Below are 18,578 nucleotides of genomic sequence, written 5' to 3' on the forward strand. Positions count from 1 at the left end.
GCCAATAGGAAGGCTTCCCACCAACGCTGGTCAGTGGGAGAGGAAAGAAGCACTGCCCCTTTAAGAGACCACAGACAGCGAAAGAGACGCTGCCCCTTTAAGACACCCCCGCCCACCCGGCAGGCCAGCACGGGAGGGTTGCGGAATGACGTCATGCGCGAGTCTCGTGACGGCGACGCCTGCGTAGCGAGGGGCGGGGGGTTCGGCGCCGGAGCGGGGTCCGCGCGGAGCCTCCCTGGCGGTGGGAGTCTCCGCGCTGCTCGCTATGTTCCGCTACCAGGTGAGCGGCTGCCCTGGGCACCGCCCACCCTGGCTGCGACCTCTGACCTCTGACCTCAGCCCCTGGGTTACCTCTCTCCGCCCCCGGAGCCCCCACTTCCTCCTGGACACGGGGGCCTGGCGGGCGCGGGCCGCAGGGGTGTGGGCGGGAGGGGTCGGGCGGGGGTGTGCGCGCAGGCCGGAGCGAGCCCGGAATGCAGGAGGCCTTTGTGGGAGAGGTGGGGTGGGAGGCGCTTGGGGAGGCAAGATCTGGAGTCTGTGTCTGGGGGAGCGGGGGGTGGGGGTGTGTCGGGGCTCAGGATTTGGTGTGTGGGAGGAATGGGGGGGTGGTATGGGGTGGGAGGGTTGGCAGGGTATGGGGTGGGGAGCGTCAGGGGGCTCAGGATTTTGTGCATGGGGGTCTGGGGTGGGATGGGGGTCTGGGGGTGTGGACACGGGGGAATGTCTGGGGTGCCCTAGTTCTGAGAGGACTGTGGGTATAGGTGGGGGAGTTTCTGGATGGGAAGGGGCTTGGGGAGTGCCTGAGAAGGTGTGGGCTTATGGGTGTGTTGGAGTGCTAGGGGGTCTCTGGCAGGCATCTTTGGGGGAACATGAGCTGGGGGGGGGTCTCTGTTGGGGGAGGGTGGCATGATTTGTGGAAGGTTTCAGTTGTGGGGGGAACATTGCGCCATGGGGGACCTAGTTCTGAGGGTAGCATGAGGATCTCTACTTCAGGGTGCGTGGCCAGGTACCAGATCAGTGCAGTTTTTGTGTGCCTGGAAAGGGCAAGAAGGTGGCCAGGGTTTGGGACAGGGAGTTCTCTCTCTGGGGCAGGGACTGTGAGCCAAGAGGATGTCCTTCCCCGCAGGCACTTGAAGTGGCTGAGATTGTCACACTAAGTAGGTGTCAAAGCCATCTGACCTGGGAGCTGTCAGGAGGGACAGAGCAGGCTGTATTTGTATCCTGTTTGTCTCTACCTCGGTCTACATAACCCTGTGACCTGGAGTAGGAGGTTCCTTGCGTAATTGTACAGAATGTGGGCTGGGGCTGCCTCTTTGAGGTGGGGCAGCACTCAGTGTGGGCTGGGGTCAAAGTGACTCTGAGGGGCTGCATGTTGTATAGGCATAAGGATGTCATGTAGAGAATGGGCCATGGCACATACTAGATTTAAGCCCAAGGTGCCTGTCTTTCTGTGTGGGATATGGAAGGAATTTGTCTCTTGGAGCAGGGACTTGCGGGGGTATAGGCCAGGGGCTGCTCTTCTGACTGTGGGGTTCACGAGGTATAAGTGTGCCCAGGCTGCATTCAGATGGCTGCGGTGGCTATGGGTGCATCAGGCTGGGATCAGGAGGTGACTCAGTGGGGGTGCCTGGGATATTAGCCATTTAGACTGGACTTGATAATGGGTGATGCTAGTTTGTCACCTGTTACGTTAACTGAACCGTTGTGTGCTTGGGTGGTGGGCTCAGAAAGTGGAACAGCTTGAGGGAGAGCCTGACTGAGTGGAGGACATGGGGTAGCAGGTGCCTGCTGGCTGTTATGTGTTTGGGAGCTGGGGCTAGGGGCACACTTGTTTCTAATCCAGAGGAATGTATTTAAGTAGAACCCCCCTTGGTCCAGGCTGGAGATGTCAGTACGTTAGGTGTATTTATTGCATGGTGTGTGTACATAGTGTGCCATGTTTCAGGGGGCTGTGCGGGAAGACTGTAAGAGCCTATTTTGTCTGCCATAGGTGGGAGAGGAAGGTTCTTTCCACTCCTTGTATTTATCTGACTCCTGTCACTCCCACGATCTTCAGTGTATTTATTTATCCTTGCAGCTCCAGTGGAAGGCAGGGCTGTGCTGTGATCCCCTTTGCACAGGTGGTGATGAGGGGCTCCAAGAGACTAAGTGACTTGCCCCAGAGGTCACAATAACAGAGCAGGGAAACACCCCAGACCGTCCTCCTAGCCATTGGAGTATCACCCTTCCCTTCATGCTGTCAGGGGAGGTGCACTGGAGATAGGATGTTTATCTGTGGGCTGGCCATGCTTTGTGCGGAGGGTGTGTGGGAGGGGGGGATGCTGTCTTTCCTTTGAGATGCACTCAGTCCATGGTTGGGCAGAGGTGCCTGTCTGATGCTCCTGGGTGCTGTTTGAGTGCACTGTCTTGCGTGGGGGGGGGGGGGGGGGCGTGTCTTGAGACGTGCTTGCTGCCAGGTGACATGCCTTGTTTGAGGAGTTATGTTTAGTATGTGCAGGAGGTGACGTCTCCCCACCACCCGAATGTCCACACTTGGAATGTGCTGGTGCAGTGGAATGACAGTCTCCATGAAGGGATTCAGTCAGATTAAGAGCCCCAGCTCTGGGCATGAGATACCTGAGGGGAGCCTATTTTGGTGATGCTGGATGAGCAAGTGAAACTGCAGCTTCTCTGGTGGCCTGCTCATTGTTCTCTTTGCTCTTTTCCAAGTCCCTAGAAGACTGTCCTTTGGATGAGGATGAAGATGCCTTTCAGACCCTGGGTGAGGAGGATGAAGATATCGACCAGTTCAATGATGACACGTTTGGAGCGGGTGCTGTTGGTGAGAGCTGCATCTCTCATTCACTTCCTCACCTCTGCCCTCAGCGCTATGTCTGGGGAATGCCATTGCTGGATGGAAATCTCTTTAGTCCTGCCCTTCACCATTCCTGCAGCTCCAGTCCTGGGTTGCTCCACCTAAAGCTCTGCTGATGTCCCTCAGTCCTGACCCCCTAGCATCCCCTGCTGTTCCACTCCACTGCCTCCTGGGAGGTATAATTTAGCTGTGCAATAACTGAGTGGTACTGTACGGTGCCAGCCCGCTTCCTTTCTGTGGTTCCCTTGCAGATGATGACTGGCAGGAGGCACATGAGCGGCTTGCAGAACTGGAAGACAAGCCTGCAGCAGCCAGAGAGCTGGAAGATGGGACGGTCAGTGATGAAATGGACCTGCTGGGGCACCATGAAGAGAACCTGGCTGAGCGGTTGAGCAAGCTGGTCATTGAGAATGAACTGGAAGATCCAGCCATCATGCAGGCTGTGCAAACCCAGCCTTCTATGCTAGTGAGTGCAGTACTTGTAGGTGGCGGGGGGAGCCTGACTGCAGGGAGTGGGTGGAAAGACAGGAGACCCCTCTCCAGGGTGACCCACCATACTCTCCTTTACAGCAACCAGGAGGCCTCAATTCCAGCATCTGGGATGGATCTGAAGTTCTGAGGCGCATCCGAGGACCACTTCTCACTCAGGTGCCATGCCTTGTCTCATTACTAATCCAGCAAAGGGAACTCAGTGTCTTTCAGGGAAATGTTTCCCTCTCACCTCTGGAATCCCTTTCCTGTGCAGAACAGCAGCTTTCGCTCGCTTCAGCAGTACCAGATTTGCCAGTTCCCATAACCTATTGCCTTGGATTAACCCCTAACCGCCTTTGGTATCCTGTTGCCCAGCAAATAAAAGAAAGCTGCAGTTTTCCCTAATACTTATTGTGCTGCACACCATGCTAAGTGGGTTATTCCTTCTCTTCTGTGAAAGCCAGCTTAGACCTGGACATGTGAGACTTGATTTACTCCTAAAGAGCCATTTTGCTCAGAGAGTGACTCTAAGCGTTGTGGAGGGTGGGCCGTCACTTGCTTCTTGCTGATTCTGAATCAGACCAGCTCTGTCAATGAGAAATAGTCTTTTAGCTGTCAGCTCTGCCAATTTCCTGTTGGAACTGGAGCCAGGCTGGGCTGTTTCTTGCTTGTGTGTGATCCGTGCCAGCCCTGCCCTATTTGAGATGTTAAAGGACTAGTGTGGTTCAGCTGATGTGAATGCCTCAAGATAGCGATTCTGCCCAGCAGACCTTAATTAAAAATGCTGATGCTTGAGCCATAATAGAATCCCATTCGTTCTCTTGCATCTGAGCTAGGGCCTAATAGGACTAAAAAGCAGCAAAAAATGTGTGTGCTGCCCTGACAAGCAGCAGATGGGATGATAATGAATTGCACACAGCTCTGTTCTCCTGGAGTCTCTGGTTAGCGACAGATGTGGTGACACAGGTTGTGACAATGACTCTGTGGCAGTATAAGAATTCAGCAGCCTGATTTCCAGCCTAGGGTTTCATACTTGCCCACTTGGTCGTAGCTGCAGCTGACACATGGAAGCTCTCCAGAGAGCGTTGGCTTTTCTGACCATCCTCTCTCTCTTTCTCCTGAGGCCAATTGCTTTAGCTCTGCCTCAAGAGCCTCTGTTGTTTTTACTGACCACTAGTGCTCGGAGAGCTGTGTCCCTGGTGAGCTGGTAAAGGACACGTGGTTTAAAGGCGCTAACCTGTGGCTGTTTTTCCCCTTCCCTGCATGCAGGAGGTGCCCTCGGTGTCTGTGCTGGAATATGCTCTGCCTCAGAAACCCCCACAGGCTCAGGAGGACGAACGGGATCTCTCAGAGCGGGCACTGCCTAGGCGCTCGTCCTCCCCAGTCATTGGGAGCCCCCCGGTCCGGGCTGTCCCCATTGGTACCCCACCAAAGCAGGCTGCCATGCCCAACTTTAACCAGCAGGTATCTCTTCCCCGCCACCCTTCTCTGGCAGGAGGTGTGTATGGTTGCTAAGGTTTCCGGAGAGGGTGGGGTTTCCAGGGAGGATCAGGATAAGAGAGAGGGAAACCCCAGAAGGTGAAAACCCTGAAATTATTAGGACTGCTTAAGGGAGCCAGACACTAGCTTTTGCCACCACACCACAGCCTTTAGAACATCAACGCAGCTGGAGGAGAGATTAATAGTAGGGGCAGGTGGGCTTGTCCTCTTAGCTGCTCTGTTCTTCAGGTGGCCCTGCTGTACCTGGAGCATGCATGGGCCTCCTTCATTGGCTGCTGTCGCAGGCCAGCAACTGGCAGGGCAGGGGTGTGACACTGCTGCCCCAAACAAGATGCTCTCCAGCCAGAGTCTCTGCCAGGAGAATTAATCTGGAGATGCTGATGTTACGCGTACTTGGCGCGCTGAGGGTGGGGCGTGTGCATGTTCCACAACTGCCATGAATTGGAGGGTGGTGTGGGGACCTTTACGTATGGTGCGCTGTTGGAAGTTTTGCATTTAGCTCTAGGAGTGAGCCCTGGGGGACAGCTCCATGGGAGAAGCTGCCTGGCAGATGTTGGCAAGCAAAGGGGAAGCTCGTTTCTAGGACTAAGACAAGTCCCCTTGTTTTGGTTTCCTCTTCCTCATAGATCCTGTGCCCAAAGCCTGTTCACATCCGGGCCCCAATGCAGCAGCGTTATCCTGCCCCTTATGGAGAGAGGATGTCCCCGAACCAGCTCTGCAGTGTGCCGGTACGGAGTGTCTCAAGCTTTATGTATTCTCAGCCTGACCCCCTCACGACCCAGTCACCAATAATTGTCCCTTCTAACATTCTTCAAGTCCGTTCTCCATCAGCTTCATCCTGAGCCTCTTGTGTTATATATTTATAAGTCCTTTCCACAACCATCACGATTGCCCTCTGAGCCTTCCTGTAATGCTATTCCCTTCCACACATCCAGGCCTCGGTGTCTAAACTAACGCCTTCTTAAAAGGGAATCATCTGATGCTGAATGCTGTGACCTTCATGTGTCAGCTCCCTTTCTGTATCTCAGCACCTCCTTCCCTGTCCCTGTTCCCCTGAGGCCCAGGTGTATCCCACATGTGGAAAGCTCACATGCCTGTCTCTCAGCGCCTCTATCCCTGATCTGAGTGTATCTGCGGTCTCTTGTTCTCTCTCTGATCTGAGTGTATCTGGCACATGCACCTGCTGAACGTCCCCATTGGGTTGACTGGTTCTTTGTTTCGAATTAGAGTTTCCTTTTTGCTCTTTCATTTTTCTTTCCCCAGAATTCCTCCCTCCTGGGCCACCCGTTTCCTCCCAGTGTCACTCCTGTTTTCACCCACCTTCAGAGAGCGCAACTTCTAGGAGGAGCCCAGGTAAAGCTCTGACAACTACCTCTTGTTCTCCATCATTCCTCAGCTGCATCCTGTGCACACTGTGTTTGCCTCTGGTGTCTGTGACCTCTGTTCTGCCTTTGTATGACTGCCTCTGTGCTCCTCCTCCTCAGACAGTTGGTGGCGACTCCCTTTGCTGGCTCCCCCAGATGACTAGAGCTGTGCCACTCAGTCTTGTGTGTCTGTCTCACTCTCCCTGTCAAAGTGGTAACTTTTGTGGTGGTCTCTCCCCTCACCCACTTCTCTGCAGGCTGGCCGAATGTCTCCTAGTCAGTTTGCTCGTGTCTCTGGACTCGTTGGCAGCCCCCTCGCGTCCATGAACCCCAAGTTGCTTCAAGGCAGAGTTGGGCAGATGGTGCCTCCGGCTAGTGGGTTCCGTGCCTTTTTTGGGGCGCCTCCAGCGCCACACCCATCCCAACAGCAGCACCCGCCAGGTCCTGGGTCCCACTTGCAGAACATCAGGTACGACCGTTATCCTCTGCCTCCCGTCACTGAGCTCACCACACCAAGTTTGAGAGTCTCCACTGCCTTTCTCCAGAGATGGCGGATCTGAGGTTACAACTCTCTTCTCTAGGCCTCACCCGCAGATGTTCAGACCAGATACGACTCACCTTCACCCCCAGCATCGGCGGCTCTTGCATCAGAGACAGCAGCAGAACAGGAAGTGAGTACCGACATCGCCTGCATTCCAGGGTTGGGAAAGCAGGGTGGGGAGGGATCAGGAACTCCACTGCAGGGTGAGAAACTTCACCTGGGTTACTACTGCCAGAGAAGGAAGGTATCTCCCACATATCCACACCGGTGGGCTCTGCTAGGAGTTCATGTTCCCCCAAACATTGGGACATGGCCTCCCGAGCCATCCTGCAGAGCAGGCTGTTTGCCAGGTGCTCTCCTTTCTGTATCTTCTGACCTTTTATGGGTCTCCCGCCAGCCAGCACCGGAGTCTGAATGGCTCAGCAGGAGACCGAGGGAGCCACCGGAGCAGCCATCAGGAGCAGCTGCGGAAGGACCCCTACGCCAATCTCATGCTGCAGCGGGAAAAGGACTGGGTGTCAAAGATCCAGATGATGCAGTTGCAAAGCACTGACCCTTACCTGGATGACTTCTACTATCAGGTAAATGCATCACGGTCACTAACTGAGCCATCCTGACATAGCTTATGCCTAGGCATAAACAAGGCTGTCCCAGAGACAGCTGACCCACCATGCTAACCCCCGTCTGCACCTCCCAGAGAAGTGCCGGCTGGTAGGGTGACTGTAGCTGAGCTCTCATTACCATACTTTTAGCTGGCCCTACAACTGTGCTTCGTCCCCTCTGCCTGGGCCACTGCCCTGCCTGCCCGTGTGCCAATTACCTTGTTAGTCCCACCAGCTGTGGGACTCTGTGTGATTGCACATGGGTGCTGAGGGCCAAGGTGGCCATGATCTCTGTGCTGGGCTCCTAACCATGACTACCCCCTTCTCTCTTTGGTCTCAGAATTACTTCCAGAAGCTGGAGAAAGTGTCAGCGGCAGACGAGCTGCATGGCGATGGCCCCAAGAAAGAACGTACTAAACTCATCACACCTCAGGTGGCCAAATTAGAGCACGCCTACAAGCCAGGTAAATGCCCGTTTCCCGAAACCATAGCCTGGGAACTAGCAGAGCTGTGGGGACGTGTTGGTCATAAAACAGCATCTCATTCCCTAGCCACGCTTTTCACAGCTGAGGATGGTTTCCTGTTGAGGTGGGTGCAAAAAAAGCACCCTATTCGTGCTGGGGAGAGGGCGGGTGCTGGGGACAGCTGGGGGGTTCTCTGGGGAAGGGAGGGATTGGTCAGGGCTCTCTGGGGTCAGGGTGAAGGTGGAGGAGATTAGGGCTGAGGGTTTCTGTGGTGTGGATAGAGGAGCAGAGGGTTGGGGTGGTGAGTCTATGCCCGTTGCTATTCCTCTGTCCTTGCAGTGCAGTTTGAGGGATCGCTCGGGAAGCTCACGGTCTCCAGCGTAAACAACCCCCGGAAAATGATCGATGCGGTGGTGACCTCCCGGAGCGAGGATGACGTAAGTAACAGCAGACGTGGCTGCTTTGTACAGTCCAGGCTCGCTCTTTCCACCTGGGATTCGGCCCTCCTCTCCCTTCACCCGCCCCAGCACTGTTTTGGTCTGTGCTCCACCTGGGTCCACCTCCCTCTTTCCCTAGGAGACGAAGGAGAAGCAGGTTCGAGACAAGAGACGTCAGACCCTCGTCACCATTGAGAAGGTGAGTGAGATGAAATTCTCCCCCTCCCCCGACCCTTTTGCGGAAGAGTCGACCAAGCCAGGTCTCTGGGGGAGCTGCCGAGCCCCCCTGCAGCTGCTGCACTTTGTGGGGGGGGACATCAGTCCATAATAAGTCCCCTTTGGCCTGAGTGCTGAAGCAGACGACAAGGAGAGAACAGAGGCTTCTCTTGACTGGGCGGAGGCAGGCTGGCAACTTGTGCTGCCCTTGCTGCGCCCCCTGCCTGGATCGAGGGCACTCTCTCTGCAGGGTGTGCTGGTCCAGCAGCATTCTCTGGTTCCGAGTATGCTCGGAAGGCAGAGCCTTCCTGTCCTGACTAGCTGTGGGGTTAGCGGGGGTGCCTGGGTTGGCCCTGATCCGCTTGCGTGTCGTGCAGACGTACAGCCTTCTCCTGGATGTGGAGGACTACGAGCGACGCTACCTCCTGAGCCTGGAGGGTGAGCGGCCGGCCCTGATGGAGGAGAGAAAGCAGAAGATCTGCAGCATGTATGACAACGTGAGGGGGAAGACGCTTGGCCAAGAGAGGTGAGAGCTGGACTGCTGCAGCGCTCCTGGTGCTGCACAGATGAGCTACCTTCCATCCTAGGGAAAGGGAAGGACTAGGAAATTGTTCCCCTCTTTGCATCAGGAAGGAGTGTCTGCAGCTCACCGAAACAGTCAAGGAGCTCTGCTTCGGGGCTGCCCCTCTTCTCTTGGAAAGGTGCAGTAGGAAGGGCCCAAGGCACTTTGGGAAGCAGCTTGTGCCTGGAGTGAGGCTCCTCTGCTCCTCCCCACCCATATGCAGACTGCAGGGTCTGCCCCTGGAAACAAGAGGAACCAGGGGGACCGAGAGGCCTGGGCTCAGGAGCAAAGTGTGACTGGAGAGGCCCCAGGTTCAGAGGGATTTTATTGCACACATGCAGTGGGGCCGGAGGACAGGCAGCAAAGCATTTGGTTGTGCCCTGTGTTTCCTGAGCATAGGGACTCCTGGGGGACCCTTGCCATCGACTCCTTGTGAACTAGGGAAACATTCTTGTCTCTGACCGTCAAACATTCTCCTCTGGGCAGGCCGAGTGACGACCACTTTGTGCAAATCATGTGTATCCGGAAAGGGAAGCGTATGGTTGCCCGGATCCTGCCTTTCTTGTCCACGGAGCAGGCAGCTGACATACTCATGGCAACAGCCAGAAACCTGCCCTTCCTTATCAAGAAGGATGCTCAGGATGAGGTAACCAAAGAGACCATAGCAGAAAACTTTGTCAGGTTGTTGGTACAAGTTGTCGCCGCATCTTGGAGGCAGTGCTGTCCAATGATCCGAGCAGGGCACTACGAATCCAAACTCCTGCCTTCCCTGTGTGAACAGGGGAAAGTTGCTTTTCATATTGGCAGCTTCTTCACTAGGGGTAATAACTAACAAGTCTCTGCTGCGTTAGTAGTATTGACCTGTGGGTTTGTGAGGATTCAGTCTTTGGGATGGTGCTTAGAGATCCTTGGATAGGGTGGTACAGTTAGATGCACTGATAGCTCTTGTGTGCCCATGTTCATCACACGCTCGTCTCTTCCAGAAACACTCCCTCCAGATTAAGACTGGGTAGGACTGACCAAAGCTTGAGGAAAGCCCAGTCAGTCAGTTTTTCTTTTCCGTTAGGCTCTTATGTCTGTGTAACCCACACACCTCTTGGATGTGGTTTGCCATCCCCTGTAGTGGCATCTAGACTGCTTAAAGAGAGAGTGGATGAGTCTCCTCTACATACTCAGCTGAGAGCCCGCCGGCTTTTAGCTCACACTGTAGAGGCTCCTGCACTGAGCCGCAGAGGTGCCAGGTTTGGGGTGCTGCCAGTGTAGTGTGAATGCTTCCTATGGTGATGGAAGGGGTTCTTCTATCACTGTAGTTAACCACTAGGAGTTAAGAGGTTGGAATTAAGTTAATGAAAGAACTTTTCCATTTAACCTAGCAGTCCCTGCACTAAGGCATAGCTTGGTTTATCGGTGTCACACAGGGTGTGACATTTTTCACAGCCTTGAGTGATGTACTTGACTTGGAAATGCAGACCAACCCTAAGAACTATGTATTGTTTCACATAAGAACGGCCACACGGGCCAGATCAAAGGTCCATCTAGCCCACTGTCTGTCTTCTGACAGTGGCCAGTGCCAGACGCCCCAGAGAGAGCGAACAAAACAAGTCATCGCTCATTGCCAGCTTCTGGCAAACAGAGGCTAGGGACACCAGAACTGCCCACCCTGGTTCGTAGCTGTGGAAGGACCTTTCCTCCATAAACTCATCTAGTTCTTTTTTAAGCCCTCATTTAGTCTTGGCCTTCACAACGTCCTCCAGCAAAAAGAGTTCCACAGGTTGACTGTGCATTGTGTGAAGAACTACTTCCTTGTGTGTATTTTACACCTGCTGCCTATTAGTTTCATTTGGTGACCCCTACTTGTTATGAGAAGGAGTAAATAGCACTTCTTCATCTACTTTCTCTGCCAGTTGTGATTTTTATAGACCTCCTATCATATCTCCCCCGCCTTAGTCGTCTCTTTTCCAAGCTGAAAAGTCCCAGTCTTACTAATTTCTCCTCACATGGAAACAGTTCCACACCCTTAATCATTCTTGTTGCCTTTTCTGAACCTTTTCCAATTCCAGTGCATCTGTTTTGAGATGGGATAACCACATCTGCATGCAGTGTTCAAGATGTGGGCGTACCATGGATTTATATAGAAGCTATATGTTTTCTCTCTTGTTCTCTCTCTCTTTCTTAATGATTCCCAACATTCTGTTGCTTTTTTTGACAGCTGCTGCACATTGAGTGGGTGTGTTCAGAGCACTATCCGTGATGCCTCCAAGATCTCTCGAGTCATAACAACTAATGTAGACCCCCTTATTTTATATATATAATTGAGATTATTTTCCCATATGTGTTATTTTGGAGGTATCAACATTAACTTTTGTTGCCCAGTCACCTAGTTTTGAGAGATTCTTTTGTAACTCTTCACAGTCTGCCTGGGACTTAACTATCTTGAGTAATTTTATAGCGTCTTCAAATGTTGCCATCTCATTGTTTACCCCTTTCTCCAGATCATTTATGAATATGTTGAATAGGGCTGGTTCCAATACAAGTTCCTGGGGGACATCACTAGTTACCTCTTTCCATTCTGAAAACTGACCAATTAAACTTCTTACCCTTTGTTTTCTACTTTTAACTATTTTGCAAGTCCATGAGAGGACCTTCCTTCTTATCCCATGACTTTGCTTAAGAGCTTTTGTACAGAGACCTAGCCAAAAGCCTTCTGAAAATCTAAGTATACTACATCCACTGGATAACCCTTTTCCGCTTGCTTGTTGACCCCCTTCCTGCTTTAAAGGAGATTGTGGCAGGGAGGAGAAATACACTCATTTCCTTCATTTGCTGCTTTGTGATGAGTAAAGGCAGCCTGAAAAATGTGGTGGGCGGGTTGGGGGAGTTTTGTCTTGTCTTTTCTTGTAAAAGCTCTATGGACTTCTAGAGAATACGCAGGGTTATGACACAACTGGATGGTCTTTTAGGTAGCAGTCATCCTATTTTATCTTCATACAACTTCCAGCACAACCACCTCCATGCTACATGATACAGATGATGATAATCCTCAATGTGATGAAGGAAGATGGAGGGAGGTTTTGTTCATGTAAACATTTGTTTCAATTGTTGCAAACACTTGACAAATAATGGAAAAGAGAGAAGCTGGTTGAAGATTCAGCACTGCTGCTCCTTCAAGTGAGGAATGAGAGCGTTCCTGCATCAGTTTTGTAGTATTCTAAGGAGTCGTCCACCAAGAACAGGGAAGACCAGTAGTTCGAAGGTAAAAAGACAAGTTGGAAGTCTTTTAGACCTTCTTTCAACTTAAAAAATGGGGGGGGTTTTTAAAAAAAAAAAGCCTAAAAGCATAATTCCAATCTTCCTTTTCTTTTTAAAATACAATCTAAAATGGAGAAATTCTCAAAAATGCCTAAACATAAAAGGGCAAAGCTTTGCCCACCCTCTGAAGAGGGTTTTCTGAGGTGCAAGAATGGAAAGTGATGAAGTTGAGAGATTGAACATTCAGTTTTGCTTATGCACAGTTACATCTTGGAGTTGTTTGGTTGTGAAATAGAGTAAATATGTAACATTTGATGTCCTTCCTGAGGGGCTGGATGGTAATCTCAGTCTCCAGGTACCCCATTGAAATCCTGTGGAATTAGTAATAGTGAATCTTAGAATCATAGGGCTGAAAGGGACCTCAGGAGGTCATCTGGTCCAGCCCCCTGCTTCAAGCAGGATCAACCCCCACTAAATCAACCCAGCCAGGACCTTGTCAAGCTGGGACTTAACCTCTAGGGATGGAGACTCCACCATCTCTTTAGGCAACGCATTCCAGTGCTTCACCACCCTCCTGGGGAAGTAGTTTTTCCTAATATCCAACCTACTCCTCTCCCTCTGTAACTTCAGACCATTGCTCTTTGTTCTGCCATCTGTCACCACTGAGAACAGTTTCTCTCCATCCTTTTTAGGACCCCCCTTCAGGAAGTTGAAGGCTGCTATCAAATGGCCCCTCAGTCTTCTCCTCTGTAAACTAAATAAGCCCAGATCCCTCAGCCTGTCCTCATAGGTCCTGTGCTCCAGCCCCTGAATCATTTTCGTTGTACAGCTTTAATAAGAGACCAGAGTGAAATCGCCCGTGAAGTCATTTTGTTTACTTTTGCTGATATATGTTTCTGAAGATATCAAATGCAAAGACTCTATCTTTTAAACCTCAGTGATGCACTTACAAATAAACACTGGGGACTGTCCAAAAAAAAAAACCACACTTTGGCTGTGGCCACACTTGGCCAAAACTTCGAAATGGCCATGCAAATGGCCATTTTGAAGATTACTAATGAGGCGCTGAACTGAATATTCAGCGCATCGTTAGCATTAGGACACTTCCGGCCATGGCACTTAGAAAGTGCCGCTTCTGAAAGCGCGCGGCTCGGCACGGCTACACGGGGGCCCTTTTCGAAGGGATTCGAAGTGTCGCGGCTGGAAGCGTCTAGATGCTAATGAGGTGCTGAATATTCAATTCAGCGCCTCATTAGTAATCTTCAAAATGACCATTTGCATGGCCATTTCGAAGTTTTGGCCAAGTGTGGCCACAGCCTTTTAGAACAACGTGAACCACACTGCACGTGAGCTACATTTCTGAGTGCTAGTGGGGTCAGGAATTGACGGCACATATCGTCCACTGCAAAATTCAGAAGCCAGGCTTCAGTGCAAAGGACAGGGATCAGGAACTAAATCGGGTTCAGATGAAACAGGAACCCTCCCTGGACACTCACCCAAACTTAGCCAATAACCCTTTTTCCGAGCCTGCCTCAGAACAAAATCTCGGCAGCAGACGGCCAGTTGCACAACTCCTTTCATGTGGCAGCAGTGCCCAGAAGCCGGTGGTGAGATTTGGGCCCCACTGTGCAGGGGGCTGCACAAGCACATAGACAGTTTTCTGTATAGTGGATTCAGTTCTGTTGCCCCTCCTGTAGTGAGGGGAGCTCCCCCCCTTGTCAGTGATCTGCGACTGACGTTGCTCTTCTCTCCTTCAGGTGCTGCTGTGCCTGTTGAGGCCCTTCTCTCTCGTTCTCTATCATCTTCCATCGGGGATGGTCACCAGCCTTCTGCAGCAGCTTGCGAACCTACCTCAGAGTGCCACGGCGCCGGCGCCTGCCAACTTGCACCTTGCAGCTGTGCTCCAGAACAAGGTGCCTGCTGTGTAAGCTCTTGCTGAGCACTGAGAGGGAGCAGTGGCTGTCTACCCCTTCCCTTCACTGCTGGGACCTGATTTGACTGTAGACACCTCTGCCGCCCTCAAGCATGAGACACGCCAGAGGCAATTCCCCTTCCTTGATGGTCTCCTCTTTCGCTGGCCCCAGGGGCATGAGGAGCCGAGAGCCCAGCTCCTCCCTTCTCTTTGATGGGAGGATGCTGTCATTAGCTAGCCCATTGTCCAGGGAAGGGCCCAGATGCCATCCACCCACTAGGAGAGCAGGAGATTGGTTCCCCTTCTCCAATGGGCATGAAATCTCCCTGACTGCGATTCCTGGAACCAAAGACAGGCCAACAAACATGAAGAGGCCTGCAGCTTCCTTGCCAGGAGATGCAGTCGCGTTAACTGGCACTGGAATCACCTGCATTGAATTGCAGCTAGTGGGGTTGATGAGGAAGGAGCGAAAGAAATGGGACTGACTTGGGGAAAGGAGAACATCCATTATCTCCTTTCCCCTTGCATTGCACAGACAGCTGTGGGGAGCGCAGCTACCAATGAGCTGAGACTTGCTCAGCAGAGTGAGGCGCACATTAGAAGTACCACCAGCGGGCTGGGCAGATGATAGGAATCTTTCTCCTTTTTCACAGCACGGTCTGTTTCCCTGGTCTTCGCTGCTTTTGCTTTAACGGTAGCTAAGGCTGTATAGTGCTCGTGGGGCCTGCTACGGATCAGCTGCTTTCTCCAGGATTCATTTGGATCCAGAAGAGAATTAATGTAAAGCACAAATCTTAGAACTTGTATAAGCTCATCATTTGCGGAAGCATGCTGAACAGATCTGAGGGGCTCTCCAGCCATGGCAAGGGTGGTGGCCAGGCGGGGAAGCGGTGTGCTTTTCTGGGGCAATGCGCTGCAATGGTGGAACAGCAGTATGGGAGATTGTGCAGCACCCTATGCTGGACTGTAGCCCTAGATAAACCTGGGAACAGGCTGCTTCTGGACAAGGCGGGTGTCTGCTTTGGTAAGCCTGGCACAGCAGAGGAACCAGGCTGGTATGACGCACCAAGAGGGGAAACCAAGACATATGTGCCCAAAAGGCTGCCCAGACAAGCTGTGCGTTCGTAGCAAAGGAACGCTGTAGGTTTCCAGCCCTGCCCACCCTGGTCGCTCTTGTGCAGTGCAAGGCTTAGGCTGCTAGGCAGGTGCTTTAGCTTAACCTGACTTTTTTTCCAACCCCCCCCCCATTATTGCTAAACTCTGTTTCTAGGGGTCCTGGCCTATGACTAAGGCTCCAAGGGGCTGTGGTAATGGAAATAATAAGGCATTCAGCCTCTGGCAGGTGTGAGCTAACGTCACTGGGCTTTGTCCTTGAAGGGAAAATGATCTGAGCTCATGAGCAGCCCGTGATGTGACAACCATGCCTGTAGTGGAGTGGTCCCCCCGTGGCTACCCAGAGACTGGCTGCAGTCAGCATGGGCCTGGGCAAGCCAGGGGGTCATGAGCAGAGGCCAGAAGTGGGGAGGTGAAGGCTTCAGGCCCAGGAGTGGAAAATGTGCTACAGCAGCACCAGGAAGAGAGAACTCGAGTGCCTGCCTTGGGTCAGGCTCAGAGGCTGTTTTCCCCCTCCATGTGCATCACTGTCTTCTCCTCTCTCTGCAGTTTGGCCTGTCCCTGCTGTACTTGGTCCTGAGTCGTGGGGAGGAGTTGCAGAGTTCCCATGCTGCTACTGAGCTAATGCAGGACAACCAGTGGTGAGTCCCAGCTCCATCATCTCCCTCCCCCGAAAACACTGCATGTTAGCCAATGGTGAGAAGAGCCGTGCCCTGGATCAGTGTATGCACCAATAATACGGCCACCTTCCAGCAGGTGGGCGTTGGTCTAGTAGTCAGAGCACAGGATTATGAACTAGAACAGAACTCACCACTTCTGAGTGGGAGGAGGGATCACCCTGTGAGCTGACAGTCTCCTACAGTAAGTCCAGGCTCCTTTGACCTCTCCTGCACCCCTTCCTATCCAGACCCCTACTCCCACTCCCTCCCTGCAGCACACTGGTTGAAAACCACTGACATGCACCGGAGCTGAGTCTGGTTCCCTGAGCAATTTTCCGTCCCTTTCTGAGTAACTACTGTCCTTTAGATCTGGCACTGTCTTTCCATGACACTCCATCGTTTGCAGGGGAATAGCTTAGCAGGAGCCATTCTGTTTCCTTCTTCCTTGTTTTTCCTTGCATCTTCTATTAAACTGAACCTATATAGTCTTATAGCACACGTCCGAATAACCAGGTCAACATAATGATATTCGCAAATTATGCAGAGCAGCTTTAGTGTGGTCCAAATGGGATTCCTCACTGAAACAGACCCTTTGTACTGTCAAAACATTGTTGAAACTGCCTGTCTCCAGCTGCAGCTAAGAGGTCGTATCACAATCCAGTGAGGTTTAAGAGGACCCGGTTAGGCAATCAGTAGAACTCCTATTCCTGGGCCTCTTGTCCTCCACTTTGACCATTAAATCCTGCTTGGGGCTGAAGCAGAGAAGTTCTTTCATCTCCATGCCTTCCTCTGTGCTCTTCTGTCCCGCCAGGACGGAGTTGATGTTCACGGCAACCCGGGAGCTTCTGCGGATCCCTCAAGCAGCACTTGCAAAGCCGGTGTCTACCCCCTCTAACCTGCTGTCCCTTTTTTCTCGCTACGTTGATCAGCAGAAGCTGAATGTGCTGGAGACGAAGTTGCAGTAAGTCCCTGGTTTCTTGTTTCTTAGTGCTGCCTGGCATCTTGGTTCCATGTACAGGAATGGGGGGTGGTGCAGGTTTGAATGACACCCAGCAAGTGGGGAGTGATGAGCAAGTTGCTTTGTTCTCAGGAGCTGGGGCAGAGAGGGCCAGGAGATGTGTAGAGCGAGGAGGGGAGATTCAGGAGTTGAGTCCTGCTCTCTGGTTAATAAACCAGCAGTTCAGAGGCGCAGAGAAGTGGACTTTGCCAAGGCTGATCAGGCAGTGACACAGAAGGGTGAAGGTGGCGGAAGTCTTGGTAGCATTAGATGAGGCTTGAGTGTCTGTGTGCACGCTTCAGCCGAGGGTGGGGGTGCACCAGTCGCCAGGCCGCATCCTAGTATTGCAGCTATCTCACTCTTTCGTTCTCTGCCTCTGCTCTGCCAGGTTAGTGCAGGGGATACGGTAGGAGGTCTCAACAGGTCCTCGATGCCAGCTGCCATCCTTGCTGCCGCCGCCACCACCGCCACCACCCCCAGAGGATTGCAGTGGAGAAGGGGAGGCAGTTGCTCCACTGAAGCAAAGCCTTGTGGGATTTTTCTCATGGCTCTCTGGTACGGGAGGCCTCTTTTTCGCTGGGTGTGTTTTTGGTTTCTCCTCTCACCCTTCGCTGCTAGGTTGCAATTCAGCATGTCCTTGCTGCGTTCCCATTGCCCTCCGTGTCTTCACAAGAGCTGCTGCTTTTTCCCTACACAGCCCCTCTTCCCCAACATGCACACTACTGAGGGACTGGTGAGGAGCCTGCCCCCTCCTCTCTGCCCCCTGCCGATGCAGTATACATATAGCCAGGGAGACAACTAGTTTTGGGGGGAACCCCCGCCACACGCTCTGCAAGCCAGAGCTGGGGGCACAGAGGGAGAGCTGCCCAACATCTAGATGTGTAGAAGGGTGTGGCTTTTAGATAATTGGCTGGCTAACCCTGTCTGTTTTCATTCTTTGCCTATTGGCTAACGTGAGACTTGTCTGTCCCACCCCTCATACAGCACAGGGTTAACACTCTTGCTCCTGATCAGCGCTGGGCCTCTTGTTCGTTCAGAAGCTGCATGAATTGGGTCACCTGTCTCAGTCCCATGACGCAGCGAACACACATCTTTGCACACTCGCCTCGTCTTCCTGAGAACCGTTTTGTACCCCATCTCTCCCATGTGCCCCTTGGTTCAGGCCCATGCTGTCAAGAGCCCTCCAAGATAATAACCAAAGGGTCTAGTGATAGTGCCGCTAAACGGAATGACTTTTCCATACCCACCCACTGCTAGATCCTGCTGTCTGCTCCTTTTGGAATGTGGTGGGGTTTTTAATATTACTTTGCTTTTAAAGACAAATATTTGCACATGTAGGTATTCTACAACCAGTAAACTCCCCCCGTTATTAACCAGCTGCTTTCTCCTAATTCACCTGTCCCCAGAGTGTTCTCTCCTCCAACCAACACCACCTCCCCATACCTCCTCTCCCTATTCCCCAGTCCCCCTGACTTGGATTTCCCTCACAACTGATCAAGTGGACTGTTTGTTCCTTTATTGTATTATTCCTTTTTTGTGCTTCCCCCTCCTTCCTGCCCTTATTTTGGTTCTGAAGAAAATTAAAGTTTCTAAATTTACATTTTTATAGGGTATTGTAAATAAAAATGAATTGTATA

The 18,578-nt window shown here is 52.2% G+C and overlaps 1 protein-coding gene across 3 annotated transcripts; it reads left to right on the forward strand.

The window, feature by feature from the left end:
- The first annotated feature begins 203 nt into the window (after positions 1-203).
- On the forward strand, positions 204-18,578 carry PATL1 (PAT1 homolog 1, processing body mRNA decay factor). Of its 3 annotated transcripts, none has more exons than XM_074998054.1 (19): positions 204-280; positions 2,710-2,821; positions 3,106-3,320; positions 3,425-3,502; positions 4,595-4,789; positions 5,452-5,553; positions 6,089-6,178; positions 6,447-6,658; positions 6,771-6,860; positions 7,128-7,311; positions 7,673-7,796; positions 8,136-8,233; positions 8,373-8,432; positions 8,827-8,975; positions 9,498-9,657; positions 14,018-14,173; positions 15,835-15,926; positions 16,756-16,905; positions 17,330-18,578. In XM_074998054.1, the coding sequence occupies exons 1-19, from the start codon at positions 266-268 to the stop codon at positions 17,349-17,351; spliced, it is 2,304 nt and encodes a 767-aa protein (XP_074854155.1). In that variant the 5' UTR covers positions 204-265; the 3' UTR covers positions 17,352-18,578. The 3 variants fall into 3 exon arrangements, 2 of the variants coding, with proteins under 2 accessions (XP_074854155.1, XP_074854154.1); XM_074998053.1 differs by having other exon boundaries at positions 225-280; positions 3,398-3,502; XR_012646059.1 differs by lacking the exon at positions 17,330-18,578 and having other exon boundaries at positions 225-280; positions 3,398-3,502; positions 14,018-14,184; positions 16,756-16,894.

The sequence above is a fragment of the Carettochelys insculpta genome, chromosome 6 (assembly GCF_033958435.1).
Source record: "Carettochelys insculpta isolate YL-2023 chromosome 6, ASM3395843v1, whole genome shotgun sequence".
NCBI classification, from domain to species: domain Eukaryota; kingdom Metazoa; phylum Chordata; order Testudines; family Carettochelyidae; genus Carettochelys; species Carettochelys insculpta.

What these genes read in the sequence shown, in the direction of transcription:
- PATL1 (XM_074998053.1), top strand. An exon ending in GTTTGGAGCGGGTGCTGTTG is followed by an intron (nt 2,822 to 3,105) that starts GTGAGAGCTGCA and finishes GTTCCCTTGCAG; the next exon opens with ATGATGACTGGCAGGAGGCA. An exon ending in AGAGCACGCCTACAAGCCAG is followed by an intron (nt 7,797 to 8,135) that starts GTAAATGCCCGT and finishes CTGTCCTTGCAG; the next exon opens with TGCAGTTTGAGGGATCGCTC.